The 19,697-nt window shown below is 49.5% G+C and overlaps 1 protein-coding gene across 1 annotated transcript in view; it reads right to left on the reverse strand.

The window, feature by feature from the left end:
• Positions 1–19,697, reverse strand: part of gfra4a (GDNF family receptor alpha 4a) — a 190,323-nt gene that overhangs the window by 17,480 nt on the left and 153,146 nt on the right. The window contains exon 7 of the mRNA XM_068028734.1: positions 2,246–2,409. Coding sequence (XP_067884835.1) covers positions 2,246–2,409 — 164 coding nt within the window. The remainder of the gene's footprint in view (positions 1–2,245; positions 2,410–19,697) is intronic.

Below are 19,697 nucleotides of genomic sequence, written 5' to 3' on the forward strand. Positions count from 1 at the left end.
CAGGTTCTGGGCCGATCCAGTCCCACAGAGTTGAATACAACTCGACTGGTAAGTCGTTGCTTCTGGGAGTTTTACTCATCTTGAAGGACCTGAGGGCCTTTGTCAGCTTGCCCAGAGTTAGCTGTTTGTCCAGACTCACCTGTGTACTGTCATCTAAGACCTCTATGATAGATGACAGGAAGGACTGGGAGGCCGTGCTGTTCGTGGCCGAGGGGCTGGAACCTGTGTAAAACCCCTTGGGCAGTATGCACCAAAAATATTTTTGCTATGTAATGCAAATATACATTGCATATAAAATGGAATGGCAAGAGTTGTGAGGCACCTCATGTTCTGTATCGAAGAAATCTGATCTCTATTGCACTTTCTGAAATGTCAAATTTGAACTGTTTTGTAATGTATGTTTTACAAATTTTTATGAATAAAGTACATTCTTGGGAAAAAAGTCACTAACAGTTTAAGATGATTGCCTATCACTGTTGTTACAAGGGCAATTAGGGATGGGTAATAAATACTGGGTTTGCCATTGCTGCCACAACCTGAGAATGAATAGTAAAAATAAAGAACTATGATGGGCTTAGTGGCCTGCTGTTATCCCTGCCCTTTCTGCTAATTTGACAGAGCATTGCTACGAGAATGAATGATGCAGCACACTTCCATAGAGCTCTTCCTCTCACTGCATCAACATTCATTGTCCATCTCTGTCAAAATGATTTTTAAGAGGGTGTCCTACTCATTCCAACCTTTTTTTGTCAATAACAACATCCAGGCTTGGGCTGATAAGTGACAAGTAACATTCACAACACACAAGTGCCGGGCAATCACCATCACCCCTTGACATTCAACGGCATATATCTCCGTTCCTTCACTGTCACTGGGTCAACGTCCTGGAGCTCCGTCCCGAACAGTACTGTAGGTGTACCTACAGCAGGGATAGCAATAAATGCTGGCTTTGCCAGTGACGCCCACATCCATGAACAAATAAAATATTTAAAAAAGTAACCTGGTCCCACTCCATTTAGTGAGGTAGTTATTTAACCTTCCATGTGTATGTAGTTTTCTTCTAAATCCCAGCATTTCTCTTGCTGGAAAGAGAATAGAATGCTAGGATTGAAGGAATATTCCAGCATTCATAGGAAAAGTGAAAACACTCTATCAAAGCTTTGGGCTCATAATTTTAATCAAGGGCCTTCACTATTGCTAACGCAATGAATAAAGGTAAATCCCACTTCCATAGCATTCCCTGTTCCCTGCACAGTACGACCTGGAATGCTGTGTGGCCGTGCACCCATGCAGCTCAGGGTGAACTTTGGCAAGTAGTGTCAAACTGAAATCTCGTTTAGCTTTTTGAATTTAACTGAGAAATTTCGAACTGTAAAAGAAACTGCAAGTTATAGTCAACGCTTAACAGAAGCTGCCCGTCAGTGGCAGTTAACTGTCAATCAGCTGTAAGTGATTAAATTAAAAGCAAAATACTGCGGATGTTGGAAATCTGAAATATAAATAGAAAGTGCTGGAAATACTCAGTAGGTCTGGTAGCATCTGCGGAGAGAGAAGTAGAGTTAATGGTTCAGGTCTGTGACCTTTCATCAGTTCAGTGAAATTCAGCCCACTGTCTTGGCTCAGATGTAAAGGTGGGGGTGGTTGGGGGGGTGTGGGGGGGAGCTACTTATGCAAGGTAATCGAAGGCTCTTTATGCCCTGCTGGCCATGGCTGCATTGATCAGTCAAGCATGTCTTGTAACAGGATTACTCAGTGCTCCTTTATGGGAGGAGAACGGCCGGCGCGATGAGTTAAGTAATTATTCCTTCATTAGCATCATTAGAATATTTAAATTTTGGCCCTGTCACTGAGCAGCGGGGGGCGGGTCACAAGCCCTTGCGGCCGCCAGTGATATGGGGCGTGCCTCTACCGGACGCATCTCCCAGGCACTCCCCCACCCCCTCCCCGCCACGACCCCCAATGTCGGGGGGGCAGGTAAATTTCAACCCAGTGTGGCTATTCAATCTTAGACAGCATCACAACCAAGCCCAATCATATATCCTCGCTCATCATGTACAGGTCCCCCGACCAGCAATGAGCAGAGCACATCTGTCTACAGCTGGCTGATTTCTTTCCCCTTCCTAGCACAAGAAGTGCCTCTGTTTGCGATTCCTACTTCAACAAGGCTCAAACAGGGACCTTGTTGATCTGCTTGCTTCAGTACAGTCGGAGGGCCTTTTTCTTCTATATTACTTTCCATTCCTACCTGTGTGGTTAGTGATGGACTGAAGACGCTTTCTTCTTGGTGTGAATGATCCGTGTCATTTGTGTGTTTGTCCACTCGGGTCTGCGATGTAGGGAGAGTTGACTGTTGAACACTGGAGCCTGTGTTAAGATCTGTCCCATTTCCAAATGCTTGAAATGCATTATCTGCCGATAAAGAAAGAGAGGACAGGTTTAAACTCAGGAAGAACAGAGCCTCAGTCTTGATTCATTGTCCTATTTGAAGTGTTGATCTATGTTTCTGCTGAAGATGTTGTGATCCAGCATTTTCAGTTTTAACCCACTCGCTACTTCTCAATTACTGTACAATTCAGTAGAATAGGCCTATATTCCTTGGAGTTTAGAATAATGAGAGGTGATCTCATCAAAGCATATAAAATATTTGCTGGGCTTGACAGGGTAGATGCTGAGAGTTTGGACTCTAAGGGAATCAAGGGATATGGGGACTGGGTGGGAAAATGGAGTTGAGGCTGAGGATCAGCTGTGATCTTGTTAAATAGTGAAGCAGGCTCGGTCTGCTCACAAGGAGTATAGTGTACTCCTCCTGCTCCTTTTTCTTATATTTTAACTTCTTATCCACATGGGGCCTGTTCACATTAGTGCAAATTTGAAATCATGCGATATGTTTCTCTCTCTACAGATGTTGCATGAACAGCTGAGTGTTTCCTACATTTTCTGTTCTTATTTCAGAAGAACCCACAGTTGGGCTGATGTTGGGTGCAAGTGATTCAAGGATTTTTTGCCCTGTGATGCTGTCATTGTGATTTGTGTCTAATGTTAAATATTATCAAGTGACAGCAGCACATATACTGTAAAAAATACTTCCATATCCTCTAACCAAAAAAAAGGACTCTTGTGTGGAGGGTTTGGTAAGGTAAGGTTTTCCTTTTTTTTAAATCTCTGTTGTCAATTTAGAGCAGAGGGGATGGAAGCGAGGGCAGTTGCATGCTCCTCTTGCAGGATGTGGGAGGTGAGGGTCACCACTTGTGTCCCTGCTGACTTCACCTGTGAGAAGTGCACCCAACTCCAGCTCCTCGCAGACCACGTTAGGGAACTGGAGCTGGAGCTGGATGAACTTCGGATCATTCAGGATGCTGAGGGGGTGATAGCGAGCAGTTATAGGGAAGCAGTGACACCTAAGTTACAGGATAAAGGTAGCTGGGTGACCGTCAGGGGAGGGAAAGGGAATAGGGGCACAGTGCAGGGATCCCCTGTGGCCGTTCCCCTCAATAATACGTATACCGTTTTGGATACGGTTGTGGGGGACGACCTACCAGAGGAAAGCCACAGCGACCAGGTCTCTGGCACTGAGCCTGGCTCAGTGGTTCAGAAGGGAAGGGGGGGAGAATAGGAGAGCGATAGTGATAGGAGATTCAATGGTTAGAGGAACAGACAGGAGATTCTGTGGTCGAGAACGAGACTCCCGGATGGTATGTTGCCTCCTGGGTGCCAGGGTCAGGGATGTCTCGGATCGAGTCTACAGGATTCTTAAGGGGGAGGGGGAGCAGCCAGAGGTCGTGGTACATATTGGTACCAATGACATAGCTAGGAAAAGGGATGAGGACCTGAAAAGCGAATATAGGGAGTTAGGTTGGAAGCTGAAAGGCAGGAAGAGCAGAGTAGTAATCTCAGGATTGTTATCGGTGCCACGTGCTAGTGAGACTAGAAACAGGGAGTGAGTGCAGCTGGACACGTGGTTACAGAACTGGTGCAGGAGGGAGGGATTCAGATATGTGGATCATTGGGATACCTTCTGGGGAAGGTGAGACCTGTACAAGAAGGACAGGTTGCATTTGAACTGGAGGGGCACCAATATCCTGGGCGGGAGGTTTGCTCGAGCTCTTCGGGAGGGTTTAAACTAGTTTGGCAGGGGGATGGGAACCGGAGCTACGGATCAGTGGATGGGGTAGCTGTTGAACAGGCAGATACCGAGTGCAGAGAGTCTGTGAGGGAGGTTAGACAATTGACACGACAAAGTTGCAGCCAGTATGATGGGTTGAAGTGTGTCTATTTTAACGCAAGAAGTGTCAGGAATAAGGGTGATGAACTTAGAGCATGGATCAGTACTTGGAGCTACGATGTTGTGGCCATTACGGAGACGTGGATATCACAGGGGCAGGAATGGATGTTGGATGTTCCGGGGTTTAGATGTTTCAAAAGGAATAGGGAGGGAGGTAAAAGAGGTGGGGGAGTGGCATTGTTAATCAGGGATAGTATCACAGCTGCAGAAAGGGAGGTCGTCGAGGAGGGTTTGTCTACTGAGTCATTCTGGGTGGAAGTCAGAAACAGGAAAGGAACAGTCACTTTATTGGGAGTTTTCTATAGACCCCCCAATAGCAACAGAGACACGGAGGAACAGATTGGGAGGCAGATTTTGGAAAGGTGCAGAAGTAACAGGGTTGTTGTCATGGGTGACTTCAATTTCCCTAATATTGATTGGAACCTCCTTAGTGCAAATAGTTTGGATGGAGCAGTTTTTGTCAGGTGTATCCAGGAAGGTTTCCTGACTCAATATGTAGATAGGCCGACTAGAGGGGAGACTATGTTGGACTTGGTGCTTGGCAACGAACCAGACCAGGTGGCAGATCTCTCGGTGGGAGAGCATTTCGGTGATAGTGATCACAACTCCCTGACCTTTACTATAGTCATGGAGAGGGACAGGAGCAGACGGGATGGGAAAATATTTAACTGGGGGAGCGGGAATTACAATGCTATTAGGCAGGAACTGGGGAGCATAAACTGGGAACAGATGTTCTCAGGGAAATGCACGACAGAAATGTGGAGGTTGTTTAGGGAGAACTTGCTGCGACTGCTGGATAGGATTGTCCCGATGAGGCAAGGAAGGGATGGTACGGTGAAGGAACCTTGGATGACAAGAGATGTGGAACAGCTAGTCAAGAGGAAGAAGGAAGCTTACTTAAGGTTGAGGAAGCAAGGATCAGACAGGGCTCTAGAGGGTTACAAGGTAGCCAGGAAGGAACTGAAGAATGGATTTAACTGAAGAATGGATTTAGGAGAGCTAGAAGGGGACATGAAAAAGTCTTGGCGGGTAGGATTAAGGAAAATCCCAAGGCGTTCTACACTTATGTGAGGAACAAGAGGATGGCCAGAGTGAGGGTAGGGCCGATCAGGGATAGTGGAGGGAACTTGTGCCTGGAGTCGGAGGAGGTAGGGGAGGTCCTAAATTAATACTTTGCTTCAGTATTCACTAGTGAGAGGGACCTGGTCGTTTGTAAGGACAGCGTGGAACAGGCTGATATGCTCGAACAGGTTGAGGTTAAGAGGGAGGATGTGCTGGAAATTTTGAATGATATGAGGACAGATAAGTCCCCGGGGCCAGACGGGATATACCCAAAGATATTACGGGAAGCGAGGGAAGAGATTGCTGCGCCTTTGGCGATGATCTTTGCGTCTTCACTGTCCACTGGAGTAGTACCGGATGATTGGAGGGTGGCAAATGTTGTTCCCTTGTTCAAGAAAGGGAATAGGGATAACCCTAGGAATTATAGACCAGTCAGTCTTATGTCGGTAGTGGGCAAATTATTGGAGAGGATTCTGAGAGACAGGATTTATGATTATTTGGAAAAGCATGGTTTGATTAGAGACAGTCAGCATGGCTTTGTGAGGGGCAGGTCATGCCTCACAAGCCTTATTGAATTCTTTGAAGATGTGACAAAACACATTGATGAAGGAAGAGCAGTGGATGTGGTGTATATGGATTTTAGCAAGGCGTTTGATAAGGTTCCCCATGGTAGGCTCATTCAGAAAGTGAGGAGGCATGGGATACAGGGGAAATTGGCTGTCTGGATACAAAATTGGCTGGCCCATAGAAGACAGAGGATGGTAGTAGATGGAAAGTATTCAGCATGGAGCTCGGTGACCAGTGGTGTTCCGCAAGGATCTGTTCTGGGACCTCTGCTCTTTGTGATTTTTATAAATGACTTGGATGAGGAAGTGGAAGGCTGGGTTAGCAAGTTTGCCGATGACACGAAGGTTGCTGGAGTTGTGGATAGTGTGGAAGGCTGTTGTAGGTTGCAACGGGACATTGACAGGATGCAGAGCTGGGCTGAGAAGTGGCAGATGGAGTTCAACCTGGAAAAGTGTGAAGTGATTCATTTTGGAAGGTCGAATTTGAATGCTGAATACAGGCTTAAAGACAGGATTCTTGGTAGTGTGGAGGAACAGAGGGATCTTGGGGTCCATGTCCATAGATCGCTCAAAGTTGCCACCCAAGTTGATAGGATTGTTAAGAAGGCGTATGGTGTGTTGGCTTTCATTAACAGGGGGATTGAGTTTAAGAGCTGCGAGGTTATGCTGCAGCTCTATAAGGCCCTGGTTCGACCACACTTGGAATATTGTGTTCAGTTCTGGTCGCCTCATTGTAGGAAGGATGTGGAAGCTTTCGAGAGGGTGCAGAGGAGATTTACCAGGATGCTGCCTGGACTGGAGGGCATGTCTTACGAAGAAAGATTGAGGGAGCTCGGGCTTTTCTCATTGGAGCGAGGAAGGATGAGAGGTGACTTGATAGAGGGGTACAAGATGATGAGAGGGATAGATAGAGTGGATAGCCAGAGACTTTTTCCCAGGGTGGAAAGGGCCATCACCAGGGGACATAATTTTAAGGTGATTGGAGGAAGGTTTCGGGGAGATGTCAGAGGTAGGTTCTTTACACAGAGAGTGGTGGGTGCGTGGAATGCGCTGCCAGCGGTGGTAGTAGAAGCAGATACATTAGGGATATTTAAGCGACTCTTGGATAGGTACATGGATGATAGTAGAATGAAGGGTAGGTAGTTAGTTTGATCTTAGAGTAGGTTAAAGGTTCGGCACAACATCGTGGGCCGAAGGGCCTGGCCTGTACTGTGCTGTACTGTTCTATGTTCTCGGTATATTAATAAAATGCTGAAAAATTCAGCAGAATTACTGGCAAGGAGAACAGAATTAATGTTTCAGGTTGATAACCTCTTTCTATTTCTCATCTTCATGCTGTCTCTTGGCAACATCATCCAAATACACAGTGTCAATTTCCACATGCACCCTGACGACACCCAGCTCTACCTTACCATCACCTCTCTCGATCCCTCCATTGTCCAGCTGATTGCCCAGTATCCAGTACTGGTTTACCAAAATTTCCTCCAGCTAAGCATTAGGAAGACTAAAGCCACTGTGTTCAGTCCTCACAACAAATGCCATTCCCTTGTCACCAGCTCCTTCTCTCTCTTCCCGGCAACTGTCTGCGGTTAAACCAGACCGATTGCAAACTTGGTGTCATATTTGACCCTGAAATGACTTTCTGACCATATATCCACATTATCACTAAGACCGCCTATTTCTACCTCTGTAACATTGCCCGACTCTACCCCTGCCTCAGCTCATCTGCTGCTGAAATCTTCATAAGAATACAAGGAATAGGAGCAGGAGTAAACCATATTGCCCATCGAGCCTGCTCTGCCGTTCAATACGATCATGGCTGATCGTGGGCTTCAATTCCACTTTCCTGCCCGCTCCCCATACCCCTTGATTTCCTCTGAGACCAAAAATCTATGTATCCCATCTGTGCTTCACAGCTCATCTGTGCCTTTGCAATAATGTCCACCCCATTGTCTTATAAATCATGAGACAAACTTTTAAAAAATGAAGAGATTTGGTATAAAAATCATAAGTTGTTATAATTTTCATCCATAAACCAATATAGATTGAGCGTTGGTTTAGAAATCTCAATAGTGGCTTATTTAATCTCTAACAGGTCAATGCTCTGTACAAAAACAAGATTAATGTACTGCAAAAAACTTTTTAAAAAATCCTCCTGGTTCTCCCCACCTTAGGCAGAAGGGTCCACCTGAGGTGAGCCTGCATCAAAAGCCCTGGATGCAGAACTCAGACCTCACAGCTGCTGGATGCCGAGCAGAGGTTGGCAACGTGTCTGTACACAGACACCAGTGTCCGTGGTAAAAGATTTTGGGGTGCATGGACTGGTAATTTCAGGGAACAGAAATTTGCCATTGGCTGCTTCTCTAAAAAAAAAAATCGCAAGAGTCTGTTTCACAGCTGACCGGTGCTGAAGCAGAGCAGCAATTCCCAACTTGGGACAAGTTCGTGGTTTGACAGCAGGTTATGATTTTTTTTTTTTTTAAGAGGTCTGCCAGAAAACCAGATATCTGTCCCAAATTTGGAAGTGACGTTCCCACTCTCTGCAACGGTTAGAGAGAAACAGAGAGTCGGGGGGGGGGGGAGAGAGAGAGAGTGGGGGGGGGGTAGAGACAGAGTGGAAGGTGGGGGGGGGGGAGAGAGAGGGGGGGGGAGAGAGAGAGAGTGGGGGGGGGGGGTAGAGACAGAGTTGAAGGTGGGGGGGGGGGAAGAGAGAGAGAGTGAGTGGGGGGGGAAGAGAGAGAGAGTAGGGGGGAAGAGAGAGAGAGAGAGTGAGTGGGGGGGGTGAAGAGAGAGTGAGTGGGGGGGGAAGAGAGAGTGAGTGGGGGGGGAAGAGAGAGTGAGTGGGGGGGAAGAGAGAGAGAGTAGGGGGGAAGAGAGAGAGAGTGGGGGGGAAGAGAGAGAGAGTGGGGGGGGGGAAGAGAGAGAGAGTGGGGGGGGGGAAGAGAGAGAGAGAGTGGGGGGGGAAGAGAGAGAGAGAGTGGGGGGGGGGGAAGAGAGAGAGAGTGGGGGGGGGAAGAGAGAGAGAGTGGGGGGGGGAAGAGAGAGAGAGTGGGGGGGGGGGAAGAGAGAGAGAGTGGGGGGAGGAAGAGAGAGAGAGAGAGTGGGGGGAGGAAGAGAGAGAGAGAGAGAGTGGGGGGAGGAAGAGAGTGAGAGAGTGGGGTGGGAAGAGAGAGAGAGTGGGGTGGGAAGAGAGAGAGAGAGAGAGTGGGGGAGGAAGAGAGAAGAGTGGGGGGGGGGAAGAGAGAGAGAGAGAGTGGGGGGGGAAGAGAGAGAGAGAGAGTGGGGGGGGGGAAGAGAGAGAGAGAGAGTGGGGGGGGAAGAGAGAGAGAGAGAGAGTGGGGGGGGGGAAGAGAGAGAGAGAGTGGGGGGGGGGAAGAGAGAGAGAGAGTGGGGGGGGAAGAGAGAGAGAGAGTGGGGGGGGGGGAAGAGAGAGAGAGTGGGGGGGGGGGAAGAGAGAGAGAGTGGGGGGGGGGGAGAGAGAGAGAGTGGGGGGGGGGGGGGAGAGAGAGAGAGAGAGTGGGGGGGGGGGAAGAGAGAGAGAGTGGGGGGGGGGGAAGAGAGAGAGAGTGGGGGGGGGGGAAGAGAGAGAGAGTGGGGGGGGGAAGAGAGAGAGAGTGGGGGGGGGAAGAAAGAGAGAGAGTGGGGGGGGGAAGAAAGAGAGAGAGTGGGGGGGGGAAGAGAGAGAGAGAGTGGGGGGGGGAAGAGAGAGAGAGAGTGGGGGGGGGGGAAGAGAGAGATAGAGTGGGGGGGGAAGAGAGAGATAGAGTGGGGGGGGGAAGAGAGAGAGAGAGTGGGGGGGGAAGAGAGAGAGAGAGTGGGGGGGGGGGGAAGAGAGAGAGAGTGGGGGGGGAAGAGAGAGAGAGTGGGGGGGGGGAAGAGAGAGAGAGTGGGGGGGGGGGAGAGAGAGAGAGTGGGGGGGGGGGGAGAGAGAGAGAGTGGGGGGGGGGGGAGAGAGAGAGAGTGGGGGGGGGGGAAGAGAGAGAGAGTGGGGGGGGGGGAAGAGAGAGAGAGTGGGGGGGGAAGAGAGAGAGAGTGGGGGGGGGAAGAAAGAGAGAGAGTGGGGGGGGGAAGAAAGAGAGAGAGTGGGGGGGGAAGAGAGAGAGAGAGTGGGGGGGGAAGAGAGAGAGAGAGTGGGGGGGGGAAGAGAGAGAGAGAGTGGGGGGGGGGGAAGAGAGAGATAGAGTGGGGGGGGGAAGAGAGAGAGAGTGGGGGGGGGAAGAGAGAGAGAGAGTGGGGGGGGAAGAGAGAGAGAGAGTGGGGGGGGGGGAAGAGAGAGAGAGTGGGGGGGGGGAAGAGAGAGAGTGGGGGGGGGAAGAGAGAGAGAGAGAGAGTGGGGGGGGAAGAGAGAGAGAGAGAGAGTGGGGGGGGGAAGAGAGAGAGAGTGGGGGGGGAAGAGAGAGAGAGAGAGTGGGGGGGGGGGAAGAGAGAGAGAGTGGGGGGGGGGAATAGAGAGAGAGAGTGGGGGGGGGGAAGAGAGAGAGAGGTGGGGGGGGGAAGAGAGAGAGAGAGTGGGGGGGGGAAGAGAGAGGAGAGTGGGGGGGGGGAAGAGAGAGAGAGAGTGGGGGGGGAAGAGAGAGAGAGAGAGTGGGGGGGGGGGAGAGAGAGAGAGAGTGGGAGGGGGAAGAGAGAGAGTGGGGTGGAAGAGAGAGAGTGGGAGTAGGAAGAGAGAGTGGGGGGGGGAAGAGAGAGAGTGGGGGGGGAAGAGAGAGTGGGGGGGGAGAGAGAGAGTGGGGGGGGAAGAGAGAGAGTGGGGGGGGGGAAAGAGAGTGTGGGGGGGGGAAGAGAGTGTGGGGGGGGGAAGTGAGTGTGGGGGGGAAGAGAGAGAGTGGGGTGGGAGGAATGGGGAGGAAGAAAGAGAATGGGGGTGAGGGAGAGAGTTGGGGGGAAGTGAGAGAGTGGGGGGGAGAGAGTGTGTGGGGGGGGGGAAGAGAGTGGGGGGCAAGACAGTGTGGGGGGGGAAGACAGAGACTGGGAGCAGGAAGGGAGTGTGTTGGGGAGGGGGGGGAAGAGAGAGAGTGGGGGGGAAGAGGAAGAGAGTGTGAGGGGGAAGGGTGAGAGTGGGAGGGGGAAGAGAGAGAGTGGGGTTGAAGAGAGAGTGGGGGGGACGAGGGAGAAAGTGGGAGGGGGGGAAGCGCGAGAGAGAGAGGAGAAAAGCGAGAGAGTGGGAGGGGGGAAGAGGGAGAAAGTGGGAGGGGAAAAGAGAGAGAGTGGGAGGGGAAAAGAGAGAGAGTGGGAGGGGAAAAGAGAGAGAGTGGGAGGGAAAAGAGAGAGAGTGGGAGGGGAAAAGAGAGAGAGTGGGAGGGGAAAAGAGAGAGAGTGGGTGCGGGAAGAGAGAGAGAGTGGGTGCGGGAAGAGAGAGAGAGTGGGTGCGGGAAGAGAGAGAGAGTGGGTGCGGGAAGAGAGAGAGAGTGGGTGCGGGAAGAGAGGGAGTGGGAGTGAAAGAGGGAGGATGAGAGAGAGAGTGGGAGAGGGTGGAAGAGAGATAGTGGGTTGGCGAAGAAAGAGGGTGGGGGGGAAGCGAGAGAGTGGGGGGGGGGTGGAGGGAGGAAGAGAGAGTGTGGGAGGGTAAAAGAGAGAGTGGGGTGCAAGAGAGAGTGGGGGGGGGGAAGAGGGAGAAAGAGAGTGGGGGGGAAGAGGCAGGAATAGAGTGTGGGTGGGAAGAGAGAGATTGGGGGAAGTGAGAACGGGGGGCAAGACAGAGAGTGGCGGGCAGAGAGAGAGTGGGGGGGGAAGAGAGAGCGTCGGGGAGAAGAGAGATTGGGTGAACTGAGAGAGTGGAGGAAGGGAGAGTGGGGGGGGGGAAGAGAGAGCATGGAGAGAAGAGAGATTGGGTGAAGTGAGAGAGTGGAGGAAGAGAGAGTGGGGAGTGGGGAGAAGAGAGCGAGTGGGGGGGGAAGAGGGAGGGTCGCAGGGGTGGGAGGGGAGGGAAAGAGTGGGGGGGAGGGAGATAGGGTGGGAGGGGGAAGAGAGAGAGTGGGGGGGGGGCCAAGAGAGAGTGGGGGGAAGCGAGAGAGTGGAGGGGGAGAGGGAGGAAGAGAGAGTGGGGGGGGCAAGAGCGAAAGAGAGAGTGGGGGGGGCAAGAGAAGAAAGAGAGAGAGTGGGGGCAAGAGAGAGTGTGGGGGGGGGAGGGAGAGAGAGTGTGGGGGGGGGGAGGGAGAGAGAGTGTGGGGGGGAAGGAAGAGTGGGAGGGAAGAGAGAAAGTCTGGGAAGGAAGAGAAAGTGAGGGGGGGGAGAGAGAGAGTAGGGGGCAAGAGAGACAGTGGGGAGGCAGAGAGAGTAGGGGGAAACAGAGAGAGTGGGGGAGGGAGAGTGGGCAGGAAGAGAAAGTGTGGGGGGGGAAGAGAGATAGAGTGGGTGGGTAAGAGAGAGACTGGGGGGAGGGAGAGAGATGGGGGGAGGGAGAAAGTGTAGGGGGGAAGGGGGAATGAGAGTGGGGGGAGAAGGCGGAGAGTGGGGGGGAGAGAGAGAGCGGGAGAGGGAAGTGAAAGAGTGGGGGGGTGAAGAGAGAGAGAGAGTTGGGGGGTAAGAGAGAGAGCGCGGGGGTAGAGAGAGAGCGCGGGGGTAGAGAGAGAGCGCGGGGGTAGAGAGAGAGCGCGGGGGTAGAGAGAGAGCGCGGGGGAAGAGAGAGAGCGATGGGGAAGAGAGAGAGTGGTGGGGAGGGGAAGAAAGTTGTCTGTATCATATAATTACGGTATGTTATAAGTGCACCTGTGCTAACAGGTAAGCGATTTGACTTGGACTTAAATTGGTTAGACTGGAGTACATTATTAGCGAGAGGCAGCATGGTTTTGTGAAGGGGAGGTCGTGTCTCACTAATTTGATTGAGTTTTTTGAGGAAGTGACAAAGATGATTGATGAAGGAAGGGCAGTGGATGTTATCTATATGGATTTCAGTAAAGCCTTTGACAATGTCCCTCATGGCAGACTGGTACAAAAGGTGAAGTCACACGGGATCAGAGGTGAGCTGGCAAGATGGATACAGAACTGGCTCGGTCATAGAAGAGAGCGGGTAGCAGTGGAAGGGTGCTTTTCTGAATGGAGGGCTGTGACTAGTGGTGTTCCGCAGGAATCAGTGCTGGGACCTTTGCTGTTTGTAGTATATATAAACGATTTGCAGGAAAATGTAGCTGATCTGATTAGTAAGTTTGCGGATGACACAAAGGTTGGTGGAGTTGCAGATAATGATGAGGATTGTCAGAGGATACAGCAGGATATAGATCGGTTGGAGACTTGGGCGGAGAAATGGCAGATGGAGTTTAATCCGGACAAATGTGAGGTAATGCATTTTGGAAGGTCTAATGCAGGTGGGAAGTATACAGTAAATGGCAGAACCCTTAGGGGTATTGACAGGCAGAGAGATCTGGGCGTACAGGTCCACAGGTCACTGAAAGTGGCAACGCAGGTGGATAAGGTAGTCAAGAAGGCATACGGCATGCTTGCCTTCATCGGTCGGGGCATATTTATAAATGCATTTGTGTATATGTGTATATTGGCTTATAAGTATTTAATTTTATCTGTGTGTTGTTTATAAATGTATTTTCTGTACTTTATCAATGCATTTATGTATCTCTGTCAGTTGTAAATGTAATTGTGTGCAGCTTCATTAGTTATCAAGATCTTATAATCAAGTCTCCCCTCACCCTTCTAATACGAAAATACAAATTAGGAGCAGAAATAGGCCATTATCAATGTATTTGTATCTGCCTTGTTTTGAATGTATTTACTGGTTTGTGTGATTTCAAATCCCTGCTTGCTCCCACCAGCTGAGACAACAACAACCTGCACTTATAACAAGAGAGCCATCAGATGCAGTATTCACCGCCAGTACTTCACTCACTGGCTGCCAGCAGACTACAACACCTGGGAGGTGGCGAATTGGTGCGCAATGAGAAATACGAGCATGGAACCTGAATTGCAACCCAGACACACGCTGGGAGGTGGGGAGCGGGCGGTAGAGCTCTGCACAGGGTACTTACATGGAGGTAGAGGTCTGTAAAGGAAACCCGACCCGGGCCTGAATGCCGGACCCGGAAGTCCGACCCGACCCGATGCATGTCGCTGGGACGGGTCGGGTAGCATGCCTTGACAACAGTACATGGGTAAAGGCCGGCGACGGGACCCGACGACAAGTGTCTGGTTCAGGTCGGACTTCCGGGTCTGGCATTCGGCCTCGGGTCGGGTTTCCTGTGCAGAACTTTAGCGGGCGGTGTGGGTATCCGACACTGAAGCCAACATACAGCCACATAAACCTCACCCCGCAAGCCTGGAGAGGGGATGGGGGACAGGTACAACTCGGGCTGGGACCCAGACTGCTGCGGGCTTCAAGCATGCATGGAATCACAGAATCAGCTCATCGAGTCTGCACCGATGCATTAAAGACACCTGACCTGTCTACCTAATCCCATTTGCCAGCACTTGGCCCAAAGCCTTGAACGTTATGACGTGCCAAGTGCTCATCCAGGTACTTTTTAAAGGTTGTGAGGCAACCTGCCTCTACCACCCTCCCAGGCAGGACATTCCAGACCGTCAACACCCTCTGGGTAAAAAACTTCTTCCTCAAACCTCCCTTAAACCTCCTGCCCCTCACCTTAAACTTGTGTCCCCTCGTAACTGACCCTTCAACTAAGGGGAACAGCTGCTCCCTATCCACCCTGTCCATGCCCCTCCTAATCTTGTACACCTCGATCAGGTCACCCCTCAGTCTTCTCTGCTCCAGTGAAAACAACCCAAGCCTATCCAACCTCTCTTCATAGCTTAAATATTCCATCCCAGGCAACATCCTGGTGAATCGCCTCTGCACCCCCTCCAGTGCAATCACATCCTTCCTATAATGTGGTGACCAGAATTGCACACGGAACTCCAGCTGTGGCCTTACCAAAGTTCTATACAACTCCAACATGACCTCCCTGCTTTTGTAATCTATGCCTCGATTGATAAAGGCAAGGGTCCCATTTGCCTTTTTCACCACCCTACTAACCTGCCCTTCTGCCTTCAGAGATCTATGGACAAACACGCCAAGGTCCCTTTGTTCCTTGGAACTTCCCAGTGTCAGGCCAATCATTGAATAATTCCATTTCACATTACTCCTTCCAAAGTGTATCACCTCACACTTTTCAGCGTTAAAATTCCATCTGCCACTTTTCTGCCCACTTGACCATCCCGTCTATATCTTCCTGTAACCCAAGACACTCAACCTCACTGTTAACCACTCGGCCAAACTTTGTGTCATCTGCGAACTTACTGATCCTACCCCCCACATAGTCATCTATGTTGTTTATATAAATGACAAACGGTAGGGGACCCAGCACAGATCCCTGTGGTACGCCACTGGACACTGGCTTCCAATCACTAAAACAGCCATCTGTCATCACTCTCTGTCTCCTACAGCTAAGCCAATTTTGAATCCACCTTATCAAGTTACCCTGTATCCCATGTGCATTTGCTTTCTTGATAAATCTCCCATGTGTGGGACCTTGTCAAAGGCTTTGCTGTAAACTACATCAACTGCACTACCCTCATCTACACACCTGGTCACATACTCAAAAAATTCAAGCAAATTTGTTAGGCATGACCTCCCTCTGACAAAGCCATGCTGACTATTACTAATCAACGTTTGCCTCTCCAAGTGGAGATAGATTCTCTCCTTCAAAATTTTCTCCAATAGTTTCCCTACCACTGACGTGAGACTCACTGGTCTGTAGTTCCCTGGCTTATCTCTACAACCTTTCTTAAATAGTGGGACCACATTAGCTGTTCTCCAGTCCTCTGGCACCTCCCCCGCGGCTAGAGAGGAATTAAAAATTAGGGTCAGAGCCCCTGCAATCTCCACCCTCGCCTTCCACAGCATCCTGGGACACAAATCATCCGGACCTGGAGATTTCTCCACTTTTAAGCCTGCCAAAACCTCCAATACCTTGTCACTCTCTATGACAATTTGCTCAAGAACCTCACAGTCTCTCTCTCTCAGTTCCATATCTACATCCTAATTCTCTTGGGTGAAGACAGATGTGAAGTATTCGTTCAACACCCTACCAATGTCCTCTGGCTCCACCCACAGATTTCCCCCTTGGTCCCTAATGGGTCCTACTCTTTCCCTGGTTATCCTCTTCCCATTGATATACTTATAGAATATCTTGGAATTTTCCGTATTTTTACCAGCCAGAGCTTTCTCATATCCCCTCTTTGCTCTCCTAATTGCTTTCTTAAGCTCCATCCTACACTTTCTGTACTTTACTAATGCTTCCGTTGATTTGTTCTCCTTGTATTTGCTAAAAGCCTCTTTTCCTTCTCATCGTACCCTGAATGTTTCTGGTCATCAATGGTTCTCTGGGCTTGTTGCTCCTACCTATTACCCTAGAGGGAACATGTTGGGTCTGTACCCTCCCCATTTCCTTTTTGAATCCCCCCCCCACTGCTCTTCTGTAGATTTCCCGACAAGTAACTCTTTCCAGTCTACCTTGGCCAGATCCTGCCTTATTTTACTAAAATTCGCTCTCCCCCAATCCAAAACCTTTTTTTGCGACTTGTCTATTTCTTTCTCCATAACAAGCTTAAAGTGTATCATGTTGTGGTCGCTATCACCAAAATGCACCCCCACCAACACATCAACCATCTGTCCGGCTTCATTCCTCAGAATTAGGTCCAGCACTGCACCCTCCCTTGTTGAATCCTCTACATATTGAGCTAAAAAGTTCTCCTGTATCCATTTTAAGAACGTCACTCCATCTAAGCCCATAACATGATGACTATCCCAATTAATGTTGGGAAAGTTGAAATGACCTAATATAATTACCCTATTATTATTTTTACACACCTCTGCGAATTGAGCACATATTTGCTCCTCACTTTCCAGCTGACTATCTGGGGATCTATAATAAACACCTAGCAATGTGGCTGTCCCTGTTTTATTCCTAAACTCTACCCATAAAGCTTCATTTGATGCCCCCTCCAAGAAATCATCTCTCCTCTCTGCAGTAACTGACTCCTTAACTAATATTGCAACATCCCCTCCTCTTTTACCCCCTCCTCTGTCTCGCCTGAAGATTCTTTATCCCGGGATATTGAGCTGCCAATCCTGCCCCTCCCTCAACCATGTCTCCATGATGGCTACTATATCACAATTCCACGTGTCAATCCTTGCCCTTAACTCATCCGTTTTACCTGTAATACTCCTGGCATTAAAGTAGAGGCCATCATCCTGGTCTTACTCCCTTGAAACCTACTTCCGCTGTGTTCCCTCTGACTTGTTCGCTTTCCTGTGTTTAGCTGTGTCCCTATTCTGCTTGGAGTCTGCGTCCCCTCCCCTTGCCAAATTAGTTTAAACTCCTCCCAGCAGCACTAGCAAACCTGCCAGCAAGGCTGTTAGTCCCCCCTCTGGTTCAGATGTAGACCGTCCCGCTTGTACAGGTCCCACCTTCCCCAGAAATGCTCCCAGTGGTGCAGGAATCGGAAACCCTCCCTCCTGCACCAACTCAAGCCACGCATTCCTCTGTGCTATTCTCCTATTTCTATACTCGCTAGCATGTGGCACTGGGAGTCATCCAGAGATTACAACCCGAGAGGTCCTGCTTTTTAGTCTACTGCCTAACTGCCTGAATTCTTGATGCAAGACCTCATCCCTCTTTCTACCTATGTCATTGGTACCAACATGTACCATGACCTCTGCCTTATCACTCTCCTACTTCAGGATGCCCTGCAGCCGTTCAGTGACATCCTGGACCCTGGCACCAGGGAGGCAACACACCATCCTGGAGTCACGTTGACGGCCACAGTAGCGCCTATCTGTCCCCTGACTATAGAATCCCCTATTGCTATTGCTCTTCCTCTCTTTCCCCCTTCCTGTGCAGACAGGCTTCTTGCGGTGCCAGAAGCTTGGCTCTGTCCGCAATCCCTGGAGGAACCAGCCTCATCAGCCTCCAAAATGGAATACCGATTTGCAAGCAGGACCCCAGGGGACTCCTGAACTACCTACCTGATTCTCTTGGACTGCCTGGTGGTCACCCATTCCCTTCCTTCCTCAAGTCCCTGGAAGGACTGATGCAACCTGTAAATCAAAAATCCTGAGAATGCAAGTGAGGCTCAACTTTACTTCAAAATCGCATCTCAAATTTGTGAGAGTTGACATGCCTGCCTTTGTTATGTCTCGAGTTGGACTATTCCACATACTCTTCGCGTTCCCTTTAATTTTTGTTGTGTAGCTGCACACATGCGTTAGCTATCTCAGAATAAGGCTTGAACAGTACCTTTCAGCCTGCTGAGTGGCTGCTCATCCACGCAGAATAGTGGGAACATTGGTCCTAACTTGCACCTCGTCCTGTTCACCCACTGACCTCCACTGGCTCCTGGTTAAGCAACACCTCAATTTTAAAATTCTCATTTTTCAAATCTCTCCATGGCTTGGACCCTCCTTATGTCTAATCTCCTCTGAGATATCTGTGCTCCTCTAATTCTGACCTCTTGAGCATCCCTGATTTTAATCACTCCACTACTGGCGGCCATGTCTTCAGCTGCTATGGCCCTAAGCTCCGGAATTTCCTCTCTAAAGTTCTCTGCCTCTCTCTCTCTCTCTTTCCACCTTTAAACTGCTCCTTAAAACCTATCTCTTTGACTATGCTTTTGGTCATCTGCCCGAATATCACCTTATGTGGCTCGGTATCAAATAGTGTTTGATAAGGCTCATGATTTATTATGTTAAAGATGCTATGCAAATACAAGTTGTTGTTGAACTAGAAGATGCTGAACAGCTTTTCTGACATTACAGCAATGACTACACTTCATTGGCTACAAAGTGCTTTTGGACATCCGGAGGTCATGAATATAGGAACATAAGAGCAGCAGTGGGCTATTCAGCCCATCGAGCCTGTTCCACCATTCAATATGATCATGGCTGATCATCCACTTCAATGTCTTTTTCCCCACACTATCCCCATATCACCTTATGTCATTGGTATTTAGAAATCTGTCAATCTCTGCTTTAAACATACTCAATGACTGAACTTCCACAGCTCTCTGGGGTAGAGAATTCCAAAGATTCACAACCTTCTGAGTAAAGAAATTTCTCCTCATCTCTGTCCTAAGTGGCTTCCCCCTTATTTTGAAATTGTGTTCCCTAGTTCTAGATTCCCCAACCATGGGAAACATCTTACCTGCATCTACCCTGTCTATCCCTTTAAGTATTTTGTAGGTTTCAATAAGATCACCTCTCATTCTTCAAAACTCTAGAGAATACAGGCCCAGTTTCCCCAATCTGTCTTCATAGGACAGTCCCGCCATCCTGGGAACAAGTCTGGTGAACCTTTGTTGCACTCCCTCTATGGCAATAATATCCTTCCTAAGTTAAGGGGACCAAAACTGCACACACTACTCCAGGTGGCATCTAATTAATGTTCCATACAATTGAAACAAGACGTCACTACCTCTGTACTCAAATCCTCTGGCGATAAAGGCTAACGTACTATTAGCCTTCCGAATGATTAGCTGCACCTGCAAACTAGCTCTTAGTGACTTATTGACGAGGCCATCCAGGTCCCTTTGTACATCTTATGACCGAGGTGGGAGGAATGCACTGTCTTTTCTCGTTCAACTTCTCTACAGGTCACAGCATGTTTATCCAGTTACCAATACAATTAATCATATACTCTATTCTTTATTCCAGAACAAAATACATCAACCAGGTTTCTTTCATAACAAAATTAGCAGTCTATTATCAAAACAAGACTTATCCAGTAATGAAGCAAAACAATAACACAGATTGAAATATGAAAGTTCCCTTTTTAAATACCCCGCAC

This window comes from Heterodontus francisci, chromosome 1, assembly GCF_036365525.1.
Source record: "Heterodontus francisci isolate sHetFra1 chromosome 1, sHetFra1.hap1, whole genome shotgun sequence".
NCBI lineage: Eukaryota > Metazoa > Chordata > Chondrichthyes > Heterodontiformes > Heterodontidae > Heterodontus > Heterodontus francisci.